This window comes from Bombus fervidus, chromosome 16 (assembly GCF_041682495.2).
Source record: "Bombus fervidus isolate BK054 chromosome 16, iyBomFerv1, whole genome shotgun sequence".
Taxonomy (NCBI): domain Eukaryota; kingdom Metazoa; phylum Arthropoda; class Insecta; order Hymenoptera; family Apidae; genus Bombus; species Bombus fervidus.
Genome location: NC_091532.1, coordinates 3569300 through 3595567, shown reverse-complemented (window position 1 = coordinate 3595567; position 26268 = coordinate 3569300). Strand labels below are relative to the sequence as shown.

The 26268-nt window shown below is 44.8% G+C and overlaps 1 protein-coding gene across 5 annotated transcripts; it reads left to right on the top strand.

The window, feature by feature from the left end:
* Sff (BRSK family serine/threonine-protein kinase sugar-free frosting) lies at positions 1 to 25981 on the top strand. Of its 5 annotated transcripts, none has more exons than XR_011802075.1 (14): positions 1 to 1644; positions 9048 to 9228; positions 9568 to 9708; positions 10540 to 10690; positions 10964 to 11179; positions 11394 to 11593; positions 11832 to 12062; positions 12707 to 12996; positions 14481 to 14632; positions 14720 to 14872; positions 14952 to 15126; positions 15578 to 15807; positions 16343 to 17257; positions 22781 to 25981. XR_011802075.1 is itself a non-coding variant. In XM_072019675.1 (13 exons), the coding sequence occupies exons 1-13, from the start codon at positions 1545 to 1547 to the stop codon at positions 16565 to 16567; spliced, it is 2445 nt and encodes an 814-aa protein (XP_071875776.1). In that variant the 5' UTR covers positions 1 to 1544; the 3' UTR covers positions 16568 to 25981. The 5 variants fall into 5 exon arrangements, 3 of the variants coding, with proteins under 3 accessions (XP_071875776.1, XP_071875777.1, XP_071875778.1); XR_011802074.1 differs by having other exon boundaries at positions 16343 to 22367; XM_072019675.1 differs by having other exon boundaries at positions 16343 to 25981.
* Positions 25982 to 26268: the final 287 nt, after the last annotated feature.

Here is a 26268-nt window from a genome sequence, read left to right as displayed (position 1 = left end):
CTCGGTGAACGTCGCCTGCTCGATTCGAATCGAAAGTGGAATCGGAGAGACAAGTTGGAACGAGAACGTATCCGAAACGATTTGTTCATCGGACGGGGCAGTTTCGAAGAGACTCGAAGCGGTCGCTACGCACCACCGATTCAGCCAGAGCGAAGGAAGGGGTGGCCGCAGGGGTGGCGACGAGTTTGGAAGTGCGCGCGCAACTTACCCCCTCTGTTGGTGCCCGTGTAACACGTAATCGAACTAGGAGCGCCGCGGTTCGTCGTCAGCTCCGTCATCCGCGAACGACAGGGGCCAAATCGTTGACCATACACGGCTGGATAAATCGACTATCCGTCGAAACGAAAAGAAAATCCAAGCCTGGCGGATGTTTCGTTCGAATCGATCCGGTTCTCGGACAAGTTTCTAGCGAATCTAGTGAAATATCGGTGGCAGTGACGGTGATGGTAACGATGGTGGTGGTGGTGGTGCATGAGTCCGCGTAGGGTGGAGGTACTGGGGGAGTAAAGGGACAGTCGGTGAGCTTCGTAGTCTCCTCCCGTGTTAGCTGGACGTGGATTCGAAAAGGGCGATCCGAAGGTGGAAAACGATCGGAAAAAGGAAAATCGTTTCGATTGGTGCGGAGCGAACGTTCGGTGGTTGCGAGCGAGCGGCGAAAGGCGAGAAAGCATCGTCGTAGGTAGAAGAGGGTACACGGCGGGCGTTTCGCGAACCGAGACAGCGGATCGTCGCGGTGACTCGCGAACGGTCAAACCGTAAGTCGGAGTGCGTCGGTTACGTCGCAATGGCGCCGAACGCGGCTCCGTCGAGGAGCGACTCGGTTTCCGACGGAGCCGCCGGTGATGGAGCGACCGTGAGCCGTTCACGTGAGCCCACCCCATGTTACTAGAACCGCGGCCGTGGCCCGTGCTCGTGCCACCTCGTGATCCAACCGATTCCGGACTCGTACGAGTTCCCCGTTTCCTCATTTGCCCCCGTTCGGTGAACGCGAATCGGCCAACCACCATGAAAAGGATCCGCAAGAGGCAGCCGCGCAAGATGAAAGGCCGGTCGCGCGAGTGACAGTGCGTGTACATGTGTCAGAGCCGAGTGGTGGACAAGTTTTCGGGTGATCGTTCGGTTCGTCGATTTTTCGATTCGTCGTGGCCGTCGCCACCCGTGTCCTCTCGCTCGTCGTCGAAAGGAACGGGGCTATCTCCCTTCGACGATCCGGCAGAACGATCTGCCAGCGATCGTCGTCTACTCGCCGATCGCCATGCCGTGGATTATCGCGGATACGAAACACCGCTCCGTCACGGAGTGATCCTGCGAGGACGAAACAGAGAGGACCAATCGTAGGAAGAAAAACGGAAGGAGAGTCTAGCGAAGAAAGGAGGAACGGTGCGAAAGGAGGAAGCGAAAGAGGGAAAGAAAGGAGCGGAAAAGGCCGGTACGCTGGCTGGGTGGGTGGTAAAAGGAAGTTTGCAGGAGGTTCGTTACCGGCAAGCCAGGGTTTCTAGAATAATCTAGCCAACCTGGCGGACCAGGAGGAAGGTGGCTCGACGATGCAGGGCAAGGAGAGCCCCGTCGGGTCCAACACCCAGGAGACCCATCAGTACGTTGGTCCTTATCGACTGGAGAAGACCTTGGGAAAGGGCCAGACAGGTAAGTGCAGCGGATCCCTCGTGCATTTTCTACCTCAAAGATCTCACGACTCGTACGATACGTTGTTTCCGAAGCTTCCACGCTCGTCCGATCGAGACTCTTTTCGATCGTTGACGCCAACGATCTGCATCGACGAGTTTACGGGAAGAACAAAGTCTCGAGACGAGACGAACCACTTTTCCTCTCAAGCTACTCGTCTTGGAACGAGATAGAATCGTTGGACGAATAAATTCGAATCAACCGTTATGTCGGAATCTATAGGTTGTTACTTTAGTAAACCGCATGGCTGCGGTATAAATAGAGCCCAATGCGTGTTTCGGTTTGCACATTGTTGTATCACCCCCAACGTGATGCAACGTCGGTCACGCGAGATATCAGAGCACGCAGTCGCATCGAGCCTTCGACGAAATTCGTACGACCCCTCTCGTTCTATTTACGTTACGAAATATAGCTAGCGCGCTATTAACTTTTCACGAAACGATAATTTACCGGCTGATTACGTGACTTCCATTGACGATCTCGTAGCTTTCCTTTTCGATCGGTACATCGATCGATTCGAAGGAGAAAGGATCTTCGGGGCTGCTTGTTACGCGTCGTTCGATCGTCCACGGACTTGCCTCTGGTTTCGCACACTCTCGAGTATCCAGCGGCATAATCGCGTTCCGTGGAAAATATAACCGGGTTGCATAGGAAACGAATTTCGTTACGCGGTTAAAGAACGATTCTGAATCGGAAAGAGAGAAGAGGATGGAGCTACCCCACCTCTTGGACGGACCTCTTGCCACGAGCGCTTTTAACGTGGCGTCTTTTAACGCGTTGCGTTACCCCCAAAGCGACCAGAATCGCGAAAAAACGAATTCTCTCTTCCTCCCTGAGGAAGAAGAATACGCTTTTCACTCGCCGCGTATACAGTTTTCCGTGCTACGAGCCGGTGACTGTTTCTGTGAACTCGGCCGCGTAAACAAAAGCCCGTCGAGACAATCGTTGAAACAATCGTCGTGCTACACAGTAATCAGGTTGACCGATTAACCCTCGGACGACCGCGACGAGTTTATCCTGACTCAATGCGATATTTGCCAAAGTGGCATACGTAAAAATCGCTGTATTCGCTTCAAGCGAGACTATGTTACAACTGTGCGATTTATTCCTATTCGTGATTTATCGAGAAATAACGTAAAACGATGTCGACCTCTATTTCTGTATATTTTTTCAAGAAAGTCATTGCTAGAATTGAAAATATTGGATTACGCGGCTAGAGAATCACGTACGAAAATGCTACAAAAACGGAGAGCATATCAACCGAATTGAGAACGAGACCCAATACGAAACTCCGCGTCGGTAGCTGCAGAGTTAAACGGAGGTGCAGCTTTGAAACGGACGTCGTCTTCTCTTCTCTCGCGTAATTTTGATTATGGAAACCTTGTATCGTCCTGTACGGAACGAAGACTAAAGCCAAGAGTTCGAGAAAACGCGAGCTGGCGTGTTTTACCGATTAAAGCCGATTACGTTTTATGACGAAGTTACAAAGGAGCTAAGGTAGTGGTTTCGCGAGAAACGCTACCGTTCGTCGTGATTCTTTGCGGCTACGTCGTGCAACGAACAGACGAGAGGACAACGAGGAACAGGTTTCGATGAAGAAGCATGCGTCATCAAAGCCCGCTTCAAACTCTGTTCTTGCTACGACTTTGTCTCTACTCGACTCGACTTCGCGTCGAACGACGATTTCTATTCCAACTAAACGCACGAGCACAAAGTTCGTTCGAGTAGAAAATCGTTCTGTTTCGCGGGAATTTACATCACGCGACGCGGCACACTCCCACGCTGCGAATTAACGCTAGAAGCTATTTCTACCAAAATTACATATTTCTACGAAAATTACCGGTCTTTGAAAAATATTCTATCGAATATTTGTACATTTATGTATTTGTTACTCTCTTACGAAAGAGATTCCACGCTGTGTAGTACATTTTTGATATTATCAACCGATCTGGGACCATAATCCCTAAACGAAGGCTTGGCACGTTTATAAAATTGTAAAACCAGTCATTTTCACTGGTGTGGTAGCTGCAGCGTTAGCATCGTGATCGATCCGGAACTTTCCTGATGATTGACAGCGTCGTATTGAACGATACGCGGCAGAAATTTGAAAAACGCGTGGGAAGTTGTACGAAACGAGGCAACTGGTTGATTCAGGTTCGGTAAACAGATTGGAGGACCCTCTTACACTTTGACAAGTGCCAGTCATTTTCACTGGCATTGGTATAAGTAACCACAAAATTGTTTTGCTTTTGAATACAAACTAAAAAAGAAAAGAAAAATAAAATTCGTTGTATCGTTTCTTTAGTTATCGTGGCAAAAGTCATTACCTCATGGCGGGAGAAAAATGTAACACGAAGTAGAAATTTTTAAATAAAACTGTAAAACCAGTCGCTTTGACTGTCGTGATAGTTCCAGTGCTGATATCCCGATGGATTCTGTATCCAGGAACGGGATTTCGCAAGAAACGAAATAAAGTGGAATCTAATGAAATTGCAAGTCGCGTACCGAATCGTAATTTTCGTTTGTGGTGGAAGCACGGGTACGCGTGCACGCGATACACCGCGACAATCGATGAAGACGTCCCGCGAGCGAAGGTTACCGTTGTCGTTATTGTTATAGTTAGCCCGTGTCGTGTAAGAAACTTTCGAGTCCAGAGACCGCGCTCCAAGATGAACGAGTTCGAGAGCTCGCAGGGCGTGACGCGACAAATCGATGCGATCGAACGTTATGCGGCAAAACAAATTCTTCCTCGTACTCGTGTCAACTTTCATCGTCTTCTTTTCACGATCGGGCCAGCCATTCTCGTCGATTTATTGGTCCGAATTAAACGGAATTCGAACAGCAAACAGTTGGAAATAAAAATTATTCCGCGATTAGAGCACACGGGAAAAGCGTCTGTTTCGGGATCGACGTCGGAGAATTAGAAGAGCGAGGATGACCGAATATCACGTCGTTAAAATTATAAAATTGTAGCAAACGGTGCTTCTTTGAAAGTTGCAAAGTGTTGGCTGCTATTAAACGAATTGCAGAGGCGAATTCCTATCACGCAAAGAGGAAATGAGAAAGGAACGTTATTAAATCTGCCAAGCAGCCAACTGCTTCCCATAGGGACGATTTAACCTGATTTGCTTGCCAAATATCCTTGAGAGATCGCGCGTTTCGATTTTCAAATAGCCACGTCACGTCGCGTTGGAGCAAGGTAAACCGGAAAATTGGACTACTGCGGAATCCGCTTGTCTTTCTTCCTCGCGAAAGGCGTCCCACGCGATAATTTACCTACGCGTTGTACTTATACGCGCAAACCTTGAACTATTCGAACAACAACGACAAGCCGGAATAATGCCAAGACGAAAAGAACAGAGTAGAAATTTGACGAGGAGCTTCTATCGAATGCCAAATTCGTTCTCGAACAAAGGATCGCGCTCTTGTTCGTCGCCTCGCGGATTCCCGTTCATCGAACGCGTTATTTCGCAGAAGGGGAGTAACGAAGATGTCTTTCGGAATTAATATACGCCTGGGTTGATAATAATTTGCCGATAAAGCCGTGACAGACGCACGGGGGACGTTCGTGCGTTGGTGAATTCAAGAGAATTCGATGAAGCGTGCAATCCGTGAAATATCGAGATATAATTCGATTTGGTTGGCGAACGCGAACCTGGTCCTGTCGAATACGAAAAAGGGATACCGGTAAATACATTTGCGTGTTGCGTCGTGGGTCATCGGCCGAGCGAATCGTCGACGATCGCGTTTAAAATAAATTCTTCCGTTCTCGTTTCGAGAATCTCGCGACGATATTTGACGCTTCGTAGACGCTTTGTGTTTCACTCGTGCATATCCTAGCTTTATTTATTTCGTTTACGCATATACCTTTAAACCATCGAAAGGAAAACTCGCCGCGCGTTTTGTTCTTCAGTTTGAATCGACGTTGATTAACAACTCTCTCGATCGGATTACAGATTTGACGCCACGCTAGATTCGCAATTTTCGTTGCATCGAAACGAGAAAAAATTCGACGATAAGCAGCGATACAAGATTACCAGCATGGAAAGTCGACACGGATGGTCTGACACAGATTCGTCGAATTAGTTGCGAACAGTACCTTGACAGATGTAGGCTCGGATCGACTCGTCGTCGACCCCGACGCATCCTCGGCACGAACAGGGCTTCTCTGCTCTATACCATAAAACGGCCGATTATACGTACTTAGCTTCGTGTATGCGCGTATTTGCCTACGCGAGGACTATATTTAAAATATCGTAGTGCAATTATTAACCGATATTTAAATATTCCATCAGCTAGACACTCGATAATGAAGCGGCTAGAAAATAGAACGACCTTGAGATGAGAACGCGCTGGCGTTTTATCGCGTTTTATCGCGAGTGCAACGTAAAAATCGGAGAACGAGAGATCGACGATACGTACATAGAACGTGTTTCCATCGCCATCGCGTTATCGAATTATCGTCGACGCAACGTGCATTCGTGCACCGTAAGAATATCGAGGAAACAGCGACGAGTTATCGACAGTTGCGTGTCGTAGGTACGGCACCAATTGCGTTACAAAACGGTCGAAATGTAAATTTCGGAGAGATTGATTTCCACGGGGGAAAATGGCTGGCATCGATGTCGGTAAATCGTGCGTGATGCAAGTCGTTAGGGAAAGTGCACTTTAACGCCCTATAGCGGCGCTAATGCAATTCTCGTCGATTTGTTGGCGAGCGCGACCAGTCCACGTCCCTCGCCAAATTTTCAACCGATTGACCGACACGTGGATCGCGGTTGCGATCGCTTAAACGCGCTGTTCGGAACGTACCGGCGACCTTCTTCCGTTGTCCGTTCACAACGAAACGCGACACGAAACGATGGTTGATCGGAGCGCGTTGATCGTCAACAAGTTTTCCGTCATCTGGTTCGATACAAAATTCCGATTCGTTAGCGTCGAATGTGTGGCCGTAACGAGGATAGGTCGTGTTTAATAGGGATAAAGAAAAATCGTCTGGAGCGTTATGAAATGCTCGATAAATTGGAAGAGGAATTATAATCAGCAGGAAAATCGTAAAAGCGGACTCGCAGAAAGGCCATTCGATTAATTAATTGACGAAGGTCGTTCGATTCTTCTAAGCCGTCGCCGACGCAACGAGCTTCGGTTCTTTGCATCGTTTTCCTTCTTTTCTTTTTCTTTTTTTTTTCTTTTTTTCGCCCTTCTACTTAAAGAACAAAAGAAGGGAAGAGTCTACAGCCGGCTGCTTTTAAACGGATAAAGACATCGCGTCGCTGTGGTCTTCGGAGACGGTTTAAGCCAATTTAGCCGGTCCTATAAATCTTCCTTTCCGCGTTATTCCCTCCTATCTGTTCCATCATATTTTCTCTTTCTCCGTCTATCTTTCGTTTTCCTTGTCGTCGCAAATACCTACGCCCTAGAACCGTAACTCTTGGCTGTACGAACAGCTCGTTTCCACGTATTCTACTTCTCAATAATTTCCCAATAAATCATAGCTGATTCGCAATTCGATTTCGCTAACGCCAAAGTTGCCTTCCGTTCTAAAACGTTGAAGCGATTCGTTAACGTTAACGGCAGTCGAATAATACCACGCTCTCCTTCTGACAGACTCTCTGCGTAATCGTGGAACGCTCGTAAACGCTTTTGACTAGCGGAGCGCGCGCGGATACAACGAAGAACGGAAATCAAGTTGGAAAACGTGTGCTTCACTCTGCTGACGAGTATCTGTATCGGTGTCTTTAGGCTGAAAAGTAATTCCACGAACGAGGGTGCATTCGCGAATTAATTACGAGCCCCGTAAAACGGTCCATGGGCTGTCGTTTGATATTTGGAGGAGGGTTGCGGTGGTCGAAACGTTTCAAACGTTTAGCTACCCGACCAGATTTCCGCTCCAAACGTCTCGTCGTCTACATCTTCGCCGTAGCTTTCGCGATTATTCGATTCGAAATTGCTGTTCACCCTGCAACCCTTCGCCCGCGGTCGACTACTTATCGTGGCGAAATAATTGGACGAGAGGGTCTCAAGGAAACAGCGAAGTAAAGGACGGCAGAATTGCAATCGTAGAAGGAAAAGTAACCGCTTCAACGACGTTATCGTTGCACGATGACAGAGCAGTGGCGCGGCACGACACGATGTTGCACGCTTGGAACGATAAGCACGAGTCGATCGTCCGTTGGCGGCAGAACGGAAATATTCCAGAATTTACCCTAAATACGTCGAATCGTTTAAGTTTGCGCGTTTCCGCACGGAGAATGCTCGCGATCCAATTTAAACTTGTCATTCGATTTACTCGAAGCACAAAATGTATGTTTTCGATTAAAGTTGACAACGACAAAAGCGTATCCTATTCCGTTCTTCTTTGTCGCGATTTTAACTACTTTTTCCCCCTGCCGCTCTTAAACTCCGTAATTCAACTTCCAGCAAAGAATCACAGTCGTTGCGTTGCTCTATGATCTCCAATCTCGTGATCGCGTTTCTCGCGTTAAAGGCGCTTGACTGGCGTGCGTGTGAAATTAGCGAAATTACCAATCGAATTATGACGCGTAACGTAAGCAAGGCTTCGCGCAAAGTCCTTGCTGGAAAACTTTCCGCGATTTAGCAAATGGAAGCAACTCGAAACCACTCGGCTGAAACCTCTCTGTTTGCTTACCGAGGTAAGAAAGTGTGCACACATAGGATCATGCAGAAGGTTCTCGAACAGTGACTCGAATCTCGAAAAAAATACGTCACGCGTCGTACGTCTCATCCATTTTTCCACGGTTATTGTCGTGCGGAACGCGTTTTACAAACTTGCTCGTAGCTTTAAAAGAGCGGTAGACTCAATGGCGACACAACGTCACCGGTATGAATTGCCTTTTGCCCTAGCGATACAACGCGGATCGAGAGAAAGCCGCGCTCGACAGCGACTAAAACGAACAAAGTAGATGCGACTAACGGAACAAACGATTTTTACGGCTAACATGGAGCTATTCGTTTTTTTCACTTCCAAAAAGATTCGTCGAGCAAGAAAAAAAAAAAAAGGCTAAACGGACAAAGAAGGACGATCGCGCTGATCCAGGCTGAATACAACGAGCCACTCTTTGCACAAGGAGCTCTACTTGCCGCGACCCTACTCAGCAGCTTTTCAGATTTTCTCTCGCGAGATTGTCCGACTAAAAACGACTGTACCACTCGAGCCGGGCTACTTCGTTCGCAGTGATACGACGTTCCGAAGCAGCGACGCGACGCGACGCGACGCAGCGTCGCGCCATCCGAAACAGAATCCCAAACAGAATTCAAGTTTTAGTTTCTTCCGAAAACGATCGTCGACGAAAGCGTATTGGTCGAATTAAGGAAACAGCTAATCGCGAACACGTTTGCTACAGGATTGGTCAAACTCGGGGTCCACTGTGTGTTGGGCAAGAAGGTGGCGATCAAGATCATCAACAGGGAAAAATTGTCAGAGTCGGTGCTGATGAAGGTGGAACGGGAGATCGCGATTATGAAACTGATCGACCATCCGCACGTGCTCGGCCTCTCTGACGTATACGAGAACAAGAAATATCTGTGAGTACCCAGAAAGAGACTGAATTTTTCCGCGAATTTTTCCGCTTTGAACGAGTCGAGGAAAAACCGAGACCCGCTCGAGTTTCATCAAGCTTCGGAAGTCGTTGAACTTTAATTCGGCTGTTTGAAAAAAAGAGTATTCGGTGACTCGGACAAACTCAGAGAATGAGAGAGAGAGAGAGAGAGAGAGTGAGTGAGTGAGTGGGAAAACAGCAAAATCTACAGACTAGACAAAAGTGTTTTACTCACGGGACCTATTACTCACGGTGGCAGAGAAGAGAATACACGCTCGGAAAAGTCAGAGTGTACCAGCACTGAAATTGCGCTTGTTCGTTTCAGATATCTTGTTCTGGAACACGTTTCGGGCGGGGAGCTTTTCGACTATTTAGTGAAAAAGGGTAGACTAACGCCGAAGGAAGCGAGGAGATTTTTTCGACAAATCATTTCTGCTTTAGATTTTTGTCATAGTCATAGTATTTGGTGAGTAATGTGAAATTCCCTTCTATTCGAATATATAAAAACCGTTGCTTTGAAAAGAATCGGGTCGAAGAGAGATATTTCGTCGAAATACGCAACCGAAAAACACTTGCTAAATCTGTCGCCAAAGCGTATCCAAAGAAATCTCGGTCAGTTGGTTCGGCGCAAAAACCATATCGTTCGAAGGACGATGCGAAATTTCTCTCCATTAATTTCGTATATAACGACGACTCGATAACAGAGTTTTATTCAGACGCGAAGGGTCCCCCGAGTTCTAGATAACATCGGGGATATCTACCACGATCAAATAAATCTAGAAACGGACCTAATTTCTCGCAGGGACACCGTGTAACATCAGTTTCGATCGATCGGACATTTAAATTACGTGACCCTAAACCGGGCCACCATTTAGGGTAAGGGCGGCCACAGACGGCTTCATCGGCTAGAAATTTTAGTAAGTCGCTGTGCGTGAACGGAAAAATTTACTCCACTAGTCGACACGACCGACTGTAGTCGAGTTACTTGGAAGGACCCGTGTCTGTAGCCTCCCTAACGCTGTAGAATTACGTTGTCCGAAAAGTATCTTTCGTTTTATGAGGAAATAACAGACGCACAACGTTTTCTGGTTTATATTAGTTTGTCGAATTACTTACGATCGATTTTGTTCTGTTGAGATAAACACCGCGACATTTCACAAACTTGGTTTGATATGAAGGTGCATTGTTGTAAAAAACATGTTTGCGAAAGAAAGACACTTTCCGGACAACTTAATAATTCGTATCGCGTGGAGCGTACCACTCGATATAACCGGGTTGCTGGGTTTCTCGTTTTCAGTCACAGAGACTTGAAGCCTGAAAATTTGTTGTTGGACGAGAAGAATAATATCAAGATAGCGGATTTCGGAATGGCGTCGTTGCAACCTGCCGGCTCCATGCTGGAAACCAGCTGCGGTTCTCCTCATTACGCCTGTCCGGAAGTGATTCGAGTAAGTTTCGTCTCTAGCCTGCGCGAATATTCGCTACGCCTGCCTAACTTTAATAATTTTGTCGTTAGCCGTAGAAAAGGAGGAAAAGATTGATAACGAAACGGTAATCACGGTCTTTTAAAATACACTTTCTGCTTTCTTGCGTTTCCCTTTTGCCGCCCGCCGAGAAAATCATCGAGACGAGTTACTACTATTTTATCGTTAGCCGAGTTCCCGTGTGTCGGGAATTTAATTAAAAGGGGGGAAAAACACGGAATAATTGCGCGTTTGCAGGGTGAGAAATACGACGGAAGGAAGGCAGACGTTTGGTCGTGCGGGGTGATACTTTACGCGCTTCTGGTAGGTGCGTTGCCCTTCGACGACGACAACTTAAGAAAATTATTAGAAAAAGTGAAACGAGGCGTGTTCTACATACCGCACTTCGTGCCGCCCGAGTGTCAGAATCTGCTGAGGGGGATGATCGAAGTCGATCCGGACAAGAGGCTAACGGTAAGTTAGTTTCGCTTTCATATCTCGTTGTTGGCCCGTTGAACGGTTGGTCCGATTGGTCGAGAACGATTCCAAGTGGAAAGAAGGGTCCATCGGTTGCATCGATCATGCAACTGTCATAAAACAAGCCGACTAATCGGTGCCTTCGTTTAACGGGCTAAATTGGAGAGAAATGGTGCGGCAGGCAACGGATCCTAATTTCGAATTTCCTCAGCTGGCGGAGATAAACAGGCACGTGTGGGTGACGGCGGCGGGCAAAGGCGAGTTAGAATTAGAGCTGTCGATGATGGACGTGGTGCAGACGCACGTTATTCCGTCCGTGGAGGCAATCGATCCGGACGTGTTGCAAGCGATCGCGAGCTTAGGTTGCTTCAAGGAACGGGACAAACTGATTGAAGAACTCCTCAGCCCGAAGTAAGCGTGGTGGCACGAACGAAAAAACAAAGTTAGCAATTTGCCTCGGGATTAGTTGCTCCCGTTCGATTCCTTGATTCCATCGCCGCGCGTTTCTCTAAAAATCAAAGGAGATATCTTCCTATTGAGCGGCAAATAAAAAGCTGTCAATCGCTAAAGGATCTAAATCGCATTTTTCTGTACGTATTCTCCGAAGAGTTTCCGTCGTTTCTAACGTTCTACGGTTTTCTCGGTGCAGCCACAACACGGAGAAGGTGATCTATTTTCTACTGTTGGAAAGAAAACGGAGAAGACCGGCGTGCGAGGACGAGCTGGAAGTAATGAGAGGAGGCATGAGGGGATCCGCGGGACAATTGGAAGCGGATCCACCGAGAAAGCGAGTGGACACGTGTCGAGTAAACGGTAGCACCGCTCTGAATCTCGGCGAAATTAGTCACGGTTCTCCTTTAACGCCTCGAAGGCAGTCGAGGTAAGTAGAATAGAAAACGATCGTTCCTGTCGCGTATCACGAATCGGATCGAGCACTGTGTGAAAAGCTGCTAGGCTAGGCGACACGCTCGATCGTTTCGCGAATTACTATCTCCGGGCTTCGTCGAAGTTCACGATCGCGTGACCACCGCGATTGGTCTCCCGACGCGAATGCATCGCGTGTACGATTTCACGTGTATTCCCTTTAGGTACCTTTCTTCCGTTCTCTTTGCTTTCTCCCCTCGCGACGTGTCACGTGCGAGCTTCGTTCGCACGATTAGCTTTCGTTCGATCAGAACCGTGTCTCGAGCATCCTGCGACGAACCGATTCCGTGAACGAATCGATGGAACGCCAAACTCGCGAAACAACGCACAATCTGGTCCGAGTCGCGGCTTCCAAATATCCCGAATATCGTTCTCTACAGTCTAGACGCTTGCGCGAGATCATTCAAGAGCGGATCAGGACAGACGCTAATACCACTTGTCGCTATAATCCCGTCTAATACCAACGTTGTTGGCAACAAATACCCTTTAGCGGTCGCTCGATCCTTCTGTCATCTCGTCTATCCCTAGTCACGATCTTTGTCTCAAACGTACTCAAACCTGTCGCGAATTAGACTGACATAACATTCTTTTTTTTTCCAGCACTAGGCATCATGCGCGTCGTTCGCCAAGTACGGGATGCCATACACACGCGTCGCATTCGCACGCATCGACGCCAGGTAATTCGCCGTTGCACGGCTCGAACGCAGTCGCAGGATTGCTAAGTCCTCACAGGGCACCACCGACCTCGCATCTAGGCCAGACGATGAGTCCTCATCGACTGTCGTCGGTAACGACCGCAGCGGGCAACGGAAACACCAGCACACCGCCTGTCGTGGCCCCCGTTCCGGTTCTACCCAACGTGGGAATAGAAATAAACGACGTCCAGCAGGGTGAGCATCCACGTTATTTTCTCCCTTCTTCTCTTTCTGGTTTTACTCGGCGTTATAAAAATCAATCGGGTCGTTTTACGAGACTTTGCCTAAAGGAACCTCCTCGTTGTCATTCGCGATAGTTGAACGCGAAGAAACGGATGATCGTTTGCTTAGAAAACGCTAATAATCGAATTTCTTCTTCGAGGCAAACCCCGATTATTCTACGGGTCTTTGGTGCCCTTGCTCGACGAGGATTTGATCGAGCAAGACGCGCGGAAACAATGGATAAGTCAAATTATCGATTCGGGGATCTAATAGCAGTTTACGAAACACTTTGCAGAAATAACGTCGAGATTTTAATGGCGTTATCTAACCAAGCGTTAGATCGCTCAACAAGAAACTATCCGATGTCCTTCTACACAATCGATACACCCCGCCAGGTTACGTTATTTCGATGAATAATCCGTTCTTCCGAAGTGCCCTGCAGATTGTGTTTCGCGAATTAATCGACTGTAAATCCTCCTAAAACTAGTTAGCTGGCTCAAAGCTCGAAGATGCATTTATACGTTACGAAGCGTACCAAAATACGTTAGGTCGTCTGAAAAGTGTCTTTCTTTTACAAACGCGTCTTTTACAACGATGCATCTTTATACGAACGTGAAAACTAATCTGTCAAATGTCGTGATCTTCGTCTTGATAGAACAAAATGGATCATACGTAATTCAATAAAATAATAGAAATGTTGCACATCCATTATTTCCTTATAAAAAGAAAAAGAAACTTTTGGAGCAACCTGATGTATCTGCTGAAAAACGCGATCCACCAACGACGGTATATAGGAATACGTTTGCTTTCTCGTAAACTCGACGACAGGATACTTCGATCGGAGAGCAGAGTCATTGGCATAAATACACATCCAATTAGAGAAGAACGTTTGATCTGGAACCTGGTAAAACTTGGTAAAAGTAGCTGAAACGAGGCGCAGGTGTCCAGAGTGTTTGTACGGGGCAAATGGCGAAAGCCTTGTCTGAGTGCGCGTGTTTTATCTTGCCAGGAAGGGCTAATAGCTGGGACGATTTTAAAAAATGCAAGTGACCGTGCTTACGCCGCATAACGAGCACACGCCGCGTACGACGTATCATTATTAAAGACTGGATACGCGCGCATTCATCGTCGACGAGCCTCTGTGTGGCACACTCGCTTCTTCTTTTCTCCCTCTTTTCGATACCGTGATCGGCCGAAACACGGAAGAAGCATCCTTTCTTCCAGACGATGCTACGCGTTGTTTTGCTCTTTCGCGTACAACGCAAACATCCGATTCTGCGTTTATCGCGCGCAATTAAAAGTATACGTAATATTCTACTAAATTCGTTTACCTTCTGTTCGACAAAATAATTTGTTATTATCGTGGCAACGATCATGGTCGCTCGTCGTAACTTCGCGTTTGCTTCTAAACGCAAAGGATACGCGATGGTACAGGTAAAGAATAGTCCGTTTCGCAGTAGTGGCGGTCGGCGTTACACCGCCAGGCTCGCCGCATACCGGCGCCGGATCTAGCGCTCATCACTGGCGATCGAGATTGACGACCATCAAGAACTCGTTCCTTGGTAGTCCCCGATTTCATCGACGCAAGTTGCTCACAAGCGCCGAGGAGGTAGGTTCTCTTGGTTTCTCAGCTTTTTCAACGAAGCGGAGAAAGCAAAGAATAGAAATTAAACTTGCTTCGCTTTGTTCCGCGAAGGTACATCTCACGCCGGATTCCTCCCCGGAACTTACGAAGAAATCATGGTTCGGTAGTCTGATGACCACGGAAAAGGACGAAACGTTCACCATTCTGGTAAAAGGGAAGGCTCTAGCCAGCGTCAAAGCCGACCTGATTCACGCCTTTTTATCGGTAAGTTTACATCGAAACTTCGTACGCTCGTGTACGCTGTTTATACGGGCCAACGTTAAAGGCAAGTTTCGTTCAACAGATAGCGGAGTTGTCTCACAGCGTAAGCTCGCCGATGTCCTTCAAAGTGGAATACAAAAGGGGAAGTACGGCGCCGGCAATGTTCCAAAGACAAGTCCGTTTTCAAGTGGACATTAGCGCCATATCGAAACAGCCGAACGAACCATTGTTCGCTATTACTTTTACTCTGCTAAGCGGTAAGTGAATTCTCTGATTTTCCATCGCACCGCCAACCTTCTTCATTTCCGATAGTAAAGAGCTTTCGCATTTTTTCGCCTCCTGGATAATCGAATAATTTCGCGCGCGACGTTAATTCGCGAAATATCGAGTTGGCGATAGGAAAGAACGACCGAGGGTACGAACGAGAGCACCCTTGGAAACAAACCGCCGACAAGGGTAGATCGGTAAGGTGGTGGCGTTTGGCAATCGTCCAAGCGCAACTAGATCGATGTTACCTTGGCAAGTGGAATTTTGCCGTCTTGTCGGCGTATACGCGCGTGTATAATTACAAGTCACAAGTCGCAGTGCCCTCGGGCTTTTCTCTTACGGTTTGTCGCTCGTTCGCGCGCCGCTTGATTTACACAGCGTGCGTCTACTCGACGAGGTAATCCCGTTCCAGCCTCTCGATTTCGATATTTTATCTTTCAGGAAACATCCGAAGATTTCGAAGGGTCTGCGAGCACATTCAGTCGCAGGTCTGCTCGAGAAGCGTAGGAATAAATTTGGGAGGACAAAGTCGCGCGGCACCGCCTAGTCCGCGAGCATCTCGAAAATTTACCACGGAGATGAGCGAAAGTTCCAGCTGCGGTAGCGACACCAGCGAACGGTTATTTCTCAGCCCGCACCCAGCTACCAGACAGGTAGTCTGTTTCAACAAGGTAGTGCATCGTCATCTTCCTCCTCCCGCGCATCATTGTCGCGATAATTTTTTCCTTATCTTGCAAAAATCATTCTTCGTGGAAAGCAATTACGACAGGTGATAGCCTTCGATTTATTTTTAAACGTCGAGCCGATTTTCGGTGTTCTCGTCGTATCGATATCGACAAATTCCTGCTCGTGCGATTCACGACCTTCGTAGTCCCTTCTCGTAGTATATGGCACGCGTAGGAAATAACGTGTCCGTTGTTCGCGCTATGCACCGAAAACTACGTTAGATGCAAATAGCCAAATAGCCGCTGGCACGGTAGCAAACCCATTTACAAGAGAAACCATTAGACGAAACGAAATGATTTCTCTCGTTAAAAAGTAACCGCGTTTCGCTGTCATTGTCAGTCATATAGTAGCCAATTACGCATTAGTCGTAGCTAGTCCCACGCAATAACAATATCAGTGAGTTGGGAAACTCTTGATATTGGGAAAATGGTGAATGGAAAACTACGGTTCGACGCTGATTCGTCGATGTTGTTTTTGCAGATCGACTCGGACATCGAATCGGACACCTCCGTGTTTGACGTGAAATCGCCGACCCGCGAGAACGGTCGCAGGAGTTCCACGTCAACGAACAACAACAACCCGTTACCAGGCGACGCGACGCCGACTCCTGGAAGTCCGACAAAGGCGGTGCGTAGTAATTCGGAGAGTCAAAATACGCCGGAGAAAAAATGCGTAACAACGATGAGCGGCAATAACATAGCGTGATACTACCAGAACTTCCGTTTCGAGTTTCGATCAAGCTTGAAGAACTTGTGGGACAGTGCCCAGAGATTCTGGTGACCCTCGTACGAGCAACTCGCTCTATCTCCGATCAAGAAACGATCCAACGCCGGGGAGGCAGCAACGATCCTAAGACGAAGCTTCGGCCGAGGACGGAATAGACTTCAAGGAGGCATTACCGATCCGAAAGGAAAGATCGACATTTAACCGAAAAACCGAATAAAAATACCTCGACACGACTTCCTTACGTCGCGAGCAAACGAACGAGAGATTGTAGCGGATAAATTCGAAGCATCGAAAGCGATCGAGGAGAGACGATCCCTAAGGAAAAGTTCGGCAATAGTCTGAGAGACGAAAACCAGAGAAACGAGACATCCGTGTGAAAGCAGAGTAAATCAGATTCGGATGAAAAATACGAAGGAAATGCTCGACGTCCAACTCTCGGATCGTTCGGCGACGCATCTCGTGCACAAAATATATTCGACTGGGAAAAACGACGGAGGAAATTTGTGCCGCAACGCGAATCCTTCTCTTTTGATGTTTCGTTTGCATAGTGATCGTGTGATCGTGTGATCGTTTTGTCAAATCGTAGCACGGTTTTACCTGAAAGTGAAGTGCAATAGTGACATCGTACCGGTATACGTCGGATCGTGCCGTTGTAAGAATGGTTTACCGGTACGTATATCTTGTTGTGTATCGTCAATTAGCGATTTCGTTTTACCTTTTCGTTTGTTTCGAAGAAAAAGCTGGAGAAGTTAAGCGAAAATCGACCGCGCGTTAATTTCCCTAACTGTCGTACGAACAGGTTTCAAGTTACACAAACTTCTCGTCGAGTCGAGCTTTCGTCGAACTCAATGGAAATCGATTTTCTGTTAACTCCTCCGGCTTTTCCGATTTTTAAACATCGTTGGGACGGTTGCGTTCATCATAGACGCTAATTAGTTGCATCTTTAGGCGATTCTTTAATTAGACGACTTTGTTGCATATCGCTATTGCGTCGACCATTAGATACGACGAAGCTATTCGATTTTTTTATTGTTCAACAAGTCGAAACATTATACAACGTCGATTATCCGAAAGTCGAGTTTTGAAACTTTCGCCCAAACGTTCTACGCGCTTCTCGCCATAAGTATGAGCTATTCTCTTTCTTCCTTTGTTTCAAATAGTCGATAGTTTTTCTTGAGCAATCTAACGGATCAACTGCTCGTGAATTCGCGGACACCGAGTCTTTCTTACTCGCTTCAGGCAATCGATGTTTTATCAGAAACAACAAAGAGTCGGATATATGCCTTATACGCAAAAATACCCTAATATTGATTCCAAGCCGCCTTAATCAAATATAAAGTAATGCAACTAATGTTCCACTAATGGGAGTAAATATTAAAGTTTTGTGAAACGAAACCTCTCGAGTTAACTGGGAAAATGGAAACTCTGGAGAAGAGACGTTTGTTCGGTCGACGTTTCACATTAACGCTATTTTTACATTGCGCGATAAAGACGATACTTTCTAATTTGTTTAGTGCTTCGAAGAATCTAGTGTAAACTGATAGGCGTATTTTTGCGCGGAGAAAAAGACGAAAAACACGAAGATTCTGACGTTCGTCGGCATTTTCCATCTTCGTTCTCGTGAAATTTTCACGAACGGTGGACAAGCCACGTTTTCGATCGCGCATCGTTTCGCATGCTGACAATTTCGAATCTCGAATTTTTGAATCCTCGATCGTCTTATCAGCGACTCGCTGTTACAGCCAGCTCCTATTTCTCGGTACACGATCGCGAACCAGGAAACTTTACGAACGAGTCGCTGAAATTGTCTCGCGATGTTTCTATAACTTTTACGGGACGCGCGTAGTAGAGAGAAAAAGAGAAACGGAGGATCAGCGGGGAAAGTAGGAAAAAGAAACGCGTTAAGGGAGAAAGAAAAGAAGAAAATTCACTCGCGACGCAACGATCGCGTCGAGAGATTTATTTTTTGCACGCACGAGAAAACATTTCAAAAAGACTAATATATAAATATATAAATACGAATATAAATATATAAATAAATGAATAAATAAATAAATATACATATATATATAAATATCAACAATTTATATATATATATATATATATAAATACACACACACACGTACATATATGTATAAGTAGATTTCACTTACGAGCGACGCGTTGCAACGCGTACGGCTTCTTGTCTGCTACTTATGCGAAAATAGAAGACGAAAATGAGGAACGGGGGGAAAGAGAAAGGACGAGTGAACGCAGCAAGATGAAATCTAGCGTTTCTAACCATAGACTAATAGAGATAAGCGATTTCAGAAGAAAAGAAAAAAAATGTTATAATTAAATATCGTACACGTTTTTCTCAATACACAGAAACATATCTCGAAAATAATCCTGGCTTTTTAGTGGAACGACGAATGCATCGTGAACGTGATTATAGAAAGAAAAGAAGAGCACCGTTTTTAATCGAAGGCTCGCTAATAGACGTAACCAAAGTCGAATCCTGCCGAACGTAGAAGTCTCGACGAACCGAACGTGTGTAGCCCTGTGGTCGACGCGACCCACGTGGTTACAACCGGATCGACTCTAGAATGTTAAACGGTCATACCGAACCGTGCAAAATCGCCTAGCGTTTATATTTTTGTTAAATGTTTCGAGGAAAAAAGCTGCGCGTTCGCGAACCACAACGCTCCGTGCGTTAAAATCGATCGGACGGGAGATTAGCCAGAGTATGTTGTAACGTAATTTTCGACGAGGAGCAAGACACGTTCGAGACGGTCGTAGTAGTAGTACTCGACAACGAAAGAAGCGTTGCAAGTGTCGTCGGAAAGGAGGGAATGGTTTTCAGTTTCCGTAATTCGATCGTCGGTCGATACACGGCGCAGCAATCGGAGATGGATCCCGTGAAAGTTTGCCATTCTAGTAACGCTCGATCGATAAATCTTAACGGCAGACGAGTCGAGACGTGGCGTTAGTGATATTAAAGTTTTCGCGATTAGATAGACATAGGCAAGAGAATTCGAACCTTAGATGTTCGCTCGAATCAAAAATATTGCAATGTCGAAGCACTTAACGATCCCCGATAGCTCTCTTGCTTTAGATATTTAAATTGTACATTGTACGGCGTACGACGACTCGTTCCTACATAAACAGCTACGTACGAATTATATCGAGAGAAAGGAGTATGCGGATCGTTGTTCCGACCAACGCTTCGAAAACGGAGAAATTCTTTTTGCCAAGAAAAACGACGTAGTCGTAGTCTTCACTAGGTAAAAATTCGTTGCGATCCTATGGACGACGCAACGATGTTTTGTTATATAACGGGACGCAGATCAAAACTATAGGGTAACGTTTGCTCGTAAGAGATTCGAATTATTTTCTCTTCGTATCATCGCTGCGTTTTTCCCTCGTGAAAATCGACTGCAACAAAAGGAAACGTTTCGGGTTTTCTTCTCGAGGTATGACACCCGGTTTCGACGATGGCAAGATGGACGAACAAAGAGCGTCGTAACAACAGAAAAGCGAAAAATAGTCGGACGTAAGCCTGGTTTAATTGATAGGCGATTAGATTACTCGTTCTTACCGATTCCCCTATTTGTACCACAACATTCCATTAAGAAGCTTGCAGATAGAAAATAAAAAAGGATGCTGTAATCGTTTGACGTACGGCACCTTCTATGCTTCTGATTCACACGGAGAATTGGAAGCAGCAAAGAAACAGGGAGGAAGAATGCGTACGAGCGTGAACGACGGATCGTTTGTTGCGTGTCGAGGAAATAAAACGGGCTTTGCAATACGCGAAATCGCAAGTAAACTAATAAAACGATAAAGAGAGAAAGAGAGGGGAAGCAAGAGAGCGTGTATGTGTGCGAGTGTGTTATGCGTGAGCGAGGAGAGATTGCTGTTGAATAGCTGAAGCGACTCGTTGATATTTTATGCGTCATACAACATAACACACACCACTAATTCGTAAATTCAACTTAGACGTAAGCTTGCGGTTATCTATTTACTAATTGCGGATTAATGTAAAACCATTCGTAAGACGTAAGTAACATAGACGTAACTAAAGAAAGGGGGAAAACTCGTAGGATGATTACGGGAATGGGAAAGAGAGAAAGATGCGAGGCAGGGAGTGTGAGAGGGAGGGAGACGAGGAAACAAGGAGAAACAAATTACCGGCCATACTAAGCTAGGATTTTATATCGTGCGAATTTAAGAATGGAGAAAAATACTAAAGTACTTCGGTGAATACTCGAGTGAATGGATTAGGTGTCGAGCATGAAATAGCTCGGCATCATTTTCTGTCTGCTGCTTTTTCTTTGCAATTGGGCGTGCCGTGTGGCGCACGCGCTTGCCTCACTTGTCACGCGTATCGCACGACGGACAATTAATAATACTCGCTATCCCTCATGTGTCTCCGATTTATTTTTCGATTCGCTTTTGCCTCACGTGACTCTGTGCCGACGCGCGGCGATTCCTTTCGATCACCTGTCTCGATCCGATAAAAACGCTTCTCGTTTTGCCATCCTTCTCTCATGTACGTTTCTACTCCTTTCGTTTATCGAATCTCTACACCTTTTCGATCATCTCTGTTTAAATAATACTCGAATCGTTCTAACGTGTAATCTCGTAAACGATCAGGATTATCATCGATCGTCGTCGTTCTGTCTACTTTCTTTTACCGTTCTCTTACCTCTGTTTTATTCGTTTCCCGAAATACACAACCGTAAATCGTTCGCGTATCTACCTTTATCACATATACTTTGAATACCAAAATCCACTTTCCGTTATATACGTACGTATAGGATACTACTGTTCGGATGTATTTGCAAAAGTCTGCCGACTCGTTTGATGGAAGAAGAAGTCTGAATGAGATTCACCGTGCTTGTCGCTGAGCGCACAGAGGGCATGCGTGCTTTTCCTGGTGTATAGAGACGAGATTGCCGAGCAGAAATAATAAATGCAACAGCGTCTCTTCGACTGGACATAAATCTCTAGGAATTATACAAATTCCCAATACCGTATCCTTAAGGCATTAAGCTAGGCAAATAGAGATTTTTATACAATTTATAAGGCGATTTGCAATCGATTGATTTATCGCACGTTTACTTGTTGACGTTTTGTTATATACACACGGGCGCGCTATGCTTTCGAACCTGCATCGTGGCAGCCTTGTTTAAGGAATCCGATTAAACGGATTATAGCGTTGTATCATTGAAATACCGTTGTCAGATCGTACGGAAATCCAGTCAACCAATTTGTTTTTTTCATAGAAACCCGTACGAACAAGAATCATCCTCGTGTTACTTGCTTCTTTTTTGAATAAAAAGAAAAAAAAAAAAAAAGAAAAAAAGGAAGAGACGACTAACTCGCGTTCGTAGCTTCTTTCAGCCTCGTGAACCGATCCGATCACTTTCGCTGTACTTATTCGGAGATATAAAGTTACGTAAGAAATAATGAAAAATAAACGATCGATAATAATAAAGAAAATATCATTGAAAACATTCTATCCACTGTTTACGTTGGATTTGTCGAGCGAGTGGTCACTACGGTAGGAAGGTTGCTGCGATGCACGCATCGTAGCGCCTAGATGAACGCATTACCTATTGTAAGATATTCTCTCTCGTCGCTCGAGATTTAAAACTAATCGATTATTATCGTGCTTCTGACACATTCGTATAATTATCGTGTGTATTTACGAATCTCTGTACGGGCGTGATGTGGTGCACAACGGATAGATGAGCAAGAGAGATAAAACGAAGAACGAAGCTCGAAGGTTGCCCACGTACGTTGACCATCAACGATTCCGTTCACGAACAATGTTCGCTTTGACGCATAAATCAGATTCTTTCCGCTGGAACGAGGCTGATTGCCGCACGGGAACGTCGGTAACGTCGTTCCGTTACTCTCTGCACGAAACTGAAACCTCTGCCAACCTCTCGAGCTCGCCAACCGCTCCAATTAGCTTATCGACTAGAACGAAACACTTCGTTCCCCTATCATTACCAGCTTCGTCTTCGAATTCACCTTCGGATTTACTTACTGACGCGTTTCCAAGCGAAACCATCTATCACTAACGCGACACCGTAACTCGATTCCTCCCGCAGAACGAATGCCAAATATTATCGAACCGTCGCCTCTTTTTTCATATATCACGAATCATGCTCTATCGTTCTCACAGATTGTCTCTTCGTTTAGGTTTCATTGATCGTAACCGGTCGCAAAAAAAAAGAGAATATGTTGGCAATGCGTCAAATTTTCATCGTTCAAATGCGAATGACTGGGTTCACACCGAGGAAGCCTTCAATGATTCGTCCCGAACGGTTCCATCTATAGAGGGAGAAGCGTGAAATTTCGAAACGAACGGTAAACTCGTAAAGAGGCAGAAGCGGGAAAGAGGAAAGGGAGCATTGTCCTAAGATAGAAGCGTTGCCTGGCACGGTAGGTCGGCGCACCTTCGGCCAATTCGATCTTGCACGGTCGCGAATTAACGCCGCGACCAACAAAGTCCGACTAGTTAGTAAAGTTTAGTAAAGGCGTGAATCTGTAGTTCCACTGTGTTGATCGCTGTATTGTAAGCAAAATCGACTAGAAACACACCCGGAGACGCTTCTTTTCACGCTATACTGTTCGCTGGGTTACCGACTTCTTCACCGTTTACGCGTAGACGCCACCGTGCACCGATTTTTAGTATTTCAACGCTTTTCACTTTAACACGCAACACACGTTTAATTTTCTTCCTATGGTTGGCAACAACTTTCTACCCTTTGCACTTGTACCGGTATTATTCTTCTAAATAATCATTGTTATTTTGTACGACGCTAGATGGCCCTGGTACTTTTATAAATATGGCTACGCCATTGCGTATTTTAATTTAAAAAATGGGAAAAGTATATTTGATAGAAAGTTTGACGCGATAGCGCGTTACGTTAAAATTGACGCAAAGTGCAAAGGGACGAACGATAATTTTCTTATACAGCCGATTCGACGAAAACAACTGACGAAGATATCGTTACGTCGTAGGAACGGATAAAAAATGGTACGAACGCGATATAACGTTGCTCAGGGCTGTCGGAAAATTATCGACCAAGATTACTATGCGATCGTTGCTACTAAAAAGAAAGATAAAATCAAAACGCCTTTTCAATAGGGAAACCTTTAGTGCTGAATTATCCATATTCATAGCCGTAGCAACGAAGATATTGCTTTCACGATTGATTTAGCAATCTCACGACACACCTTTAATACAGGCATATCTCAACGATAAAAAGTTTCAAAATCGAAATGTCGTACACGAGGGATCCACGAGTCGTATCTCGTGCAAACGAGCTTCGATTTCTATTGTGAGTATCGATTATATGTATTTCGTGTGAAGTCTTTCACTATTGTAGCAGTATACTAATCTGTTAAACGATAAAGAAAATCATATTGACGTACGAAGTGGGTGGTAGTGATAAGTTACGGGCGCTTTCAAACGTTATTCACAGTTCAAATTGTCTAGAAATTTAAAATTCTCGAATAACGGACATCCGTAAATGATCGTTTGAATAAAAATTTTGACGTTTCGAACTAATGAATTCCTAATTTCAATTTATCGAATACCGATTAGATAACTGAGTAACTTCCGACGTTTGTTACGATAAGATTTTGTATAAAGTTACAAAAATGAAATAGCACGTTTATTATCGATTGTTATGCGCGTATCGAAACAAAACGATTGTTACCTGCGAATTTCGTGTGAAACAGTTCATATCAAAGATACATAATCAATATTCTATTTAGAGGATCCCAGAGGTACAGCGATTCGATTTGCCAATTACGCGTTGTATGTACCGAGTATTTAGTAACGTCCATGACAACTGACAATAACGGCTGTGAGTCCGAAGATGTGTTTTCTGAAAAGTATTCCTTATTGTAAACCATTTCGCTTGACTTGCCTGCGTGAATTTAAACTTCCGTCGAAATTTTAGTGGGAACCGATCGTACAACGCTATATTCACACGATAGAAACAATTCGATAGACAGGCTTCGATTATACATTCGATTATTCGATGTGTACCGAATAACATAAAAAGTAACTGAGGTTCGTAACTTTAACAATAGCATTACCTTGCTATGCTATTATTTCAAGATGAAAGCTCGAAATTTGTTCATTTCTAATAGAGCGTTAGAGCAGGTGCAAATATGTTTGAGTATTAAACTTTTGGTCGGTTTTCACAAAAGAAATTTCAAAAAACGGAACGACGATCTATCTAATCGATGCATGAGTACAACAATGATATACATACATACATACATACATAGGTACTCACCATATGCAGCCGATTACGACGAAGTTACAAAATACTTGTCGCTTATTTTGCAAATAAAGAGCACTCCTAACAAAAAGTGGTTACATCGATTTGAGAGTTGTTAATTTGCATCACGGAATTAATCAATGACCGCGTCACACAAACGGTCGCAGGAAATATACAAACAATGGAACTTTAGGCCGGTTCCAACGATACAGGAAACACCGATGAAATATATTGACAATTTTGAGTATGTGATAAAATAAAATCGTTCGAAATTTTGAAAAAGTACAACTTTATGAAAAAAGACACAAACGTGTTCGAAGACTCGAAAACTTCCACGCCGGAAACACGAGAAAAGAATATGGCTTCGAGTTGCTTTACAAGTTGATGCAATTATCGATCGTGAAATCGATTAACCACGTTTGAAATGCCCGCGTTTAGCGGCAAACTGACTCCATAAAATTTGAACGATCGTGTTCAGAGGGATTAGGGATTTGCGCTAAATTCGATGCACTTGCAGTAAACTATTTTTTTACGAAGAGAAAAAAAACAATCCTGCCCTGAAACCCTTGTTCCGCATAACGAAGAACTAGTTTTTTTTTTAAACGTTCAATTCCTGAAACCACGGCAACGGTGTACGCATATTGTGATTCGAGTGTCTCACGGTCCCACGAATCGATTACATAGTTTCTTTCTTGTCGATCTTAAATGGGTATGTATATATCACCTTGTTTTGGAGAAAAAAAAAAAACGATCATTACACCACCAGATGTAACCAACATTGATATCACAATTGTTTTATTTTATTTCACTTTATCGAATAACAATTCATTCGATTATTCAATTACTTTTTCTATAGTTTACTTGTGAAGCAAACTACAAATACAGTGTACAGTTATTGTACTAACGAATACTACTGGTACTTGTCACGCAATGACTATGGATTATTATGTATTATTATAAAATAATATCGTTAGTTTTCAAGCAAACGAATAAACACGAGAATGTGGGGAGATAAAAATTGTAACATATTTGTTGATGGCCAATATCAAATATGTATAAAAGTAATAATAATGCAACATTACTAATAAACAAATATTACTAATTCCGTTGTAAACTTAATTCCTAAATTATAATATAAATATCACCTCTATACACTTCATATATGCAACATAATATAACGAACAGTTCAACTCTGATGATTAAATATGTATTTATTTTTTATACATACACATTATACTTGTTAAGAGATCTATGTACATAGTAATCTCCTATTAACTTACATGTATAAGAAAATTCTTTACGTTATGAAAACAACTATAAAAACAACTTAAATAATTACAAGTAATTTCATATTAAAAACTTCATAATCCAACGACAAATGTATTTAAC

Excerpts from the sequence above, each read along its gene's own strand:
- Sff (XM_072019675.1), top strand. The coding sequence starts at position 1,545 with ATGCAGGGCAAGGAGAGCCCCGTCGGGTCCAACACCCAGGAGACCCAT. Across the intron at positions 11,594-11,831 it reads GAAGAACTCCTCAGCCCGAA|CCACAACACGGAGAAGGTGA; the intron begins GTAAGCGTGGTG and ends TTCTCGGTGCAG. Across the intron at positions 14,633-14,719 it reads TGCTCACAAGCGCCGAGGAG|GTACATCTCACGCCGGATTC; the intron begins GTAGGTTCTCTT and ends TGTTCCGCGAAG.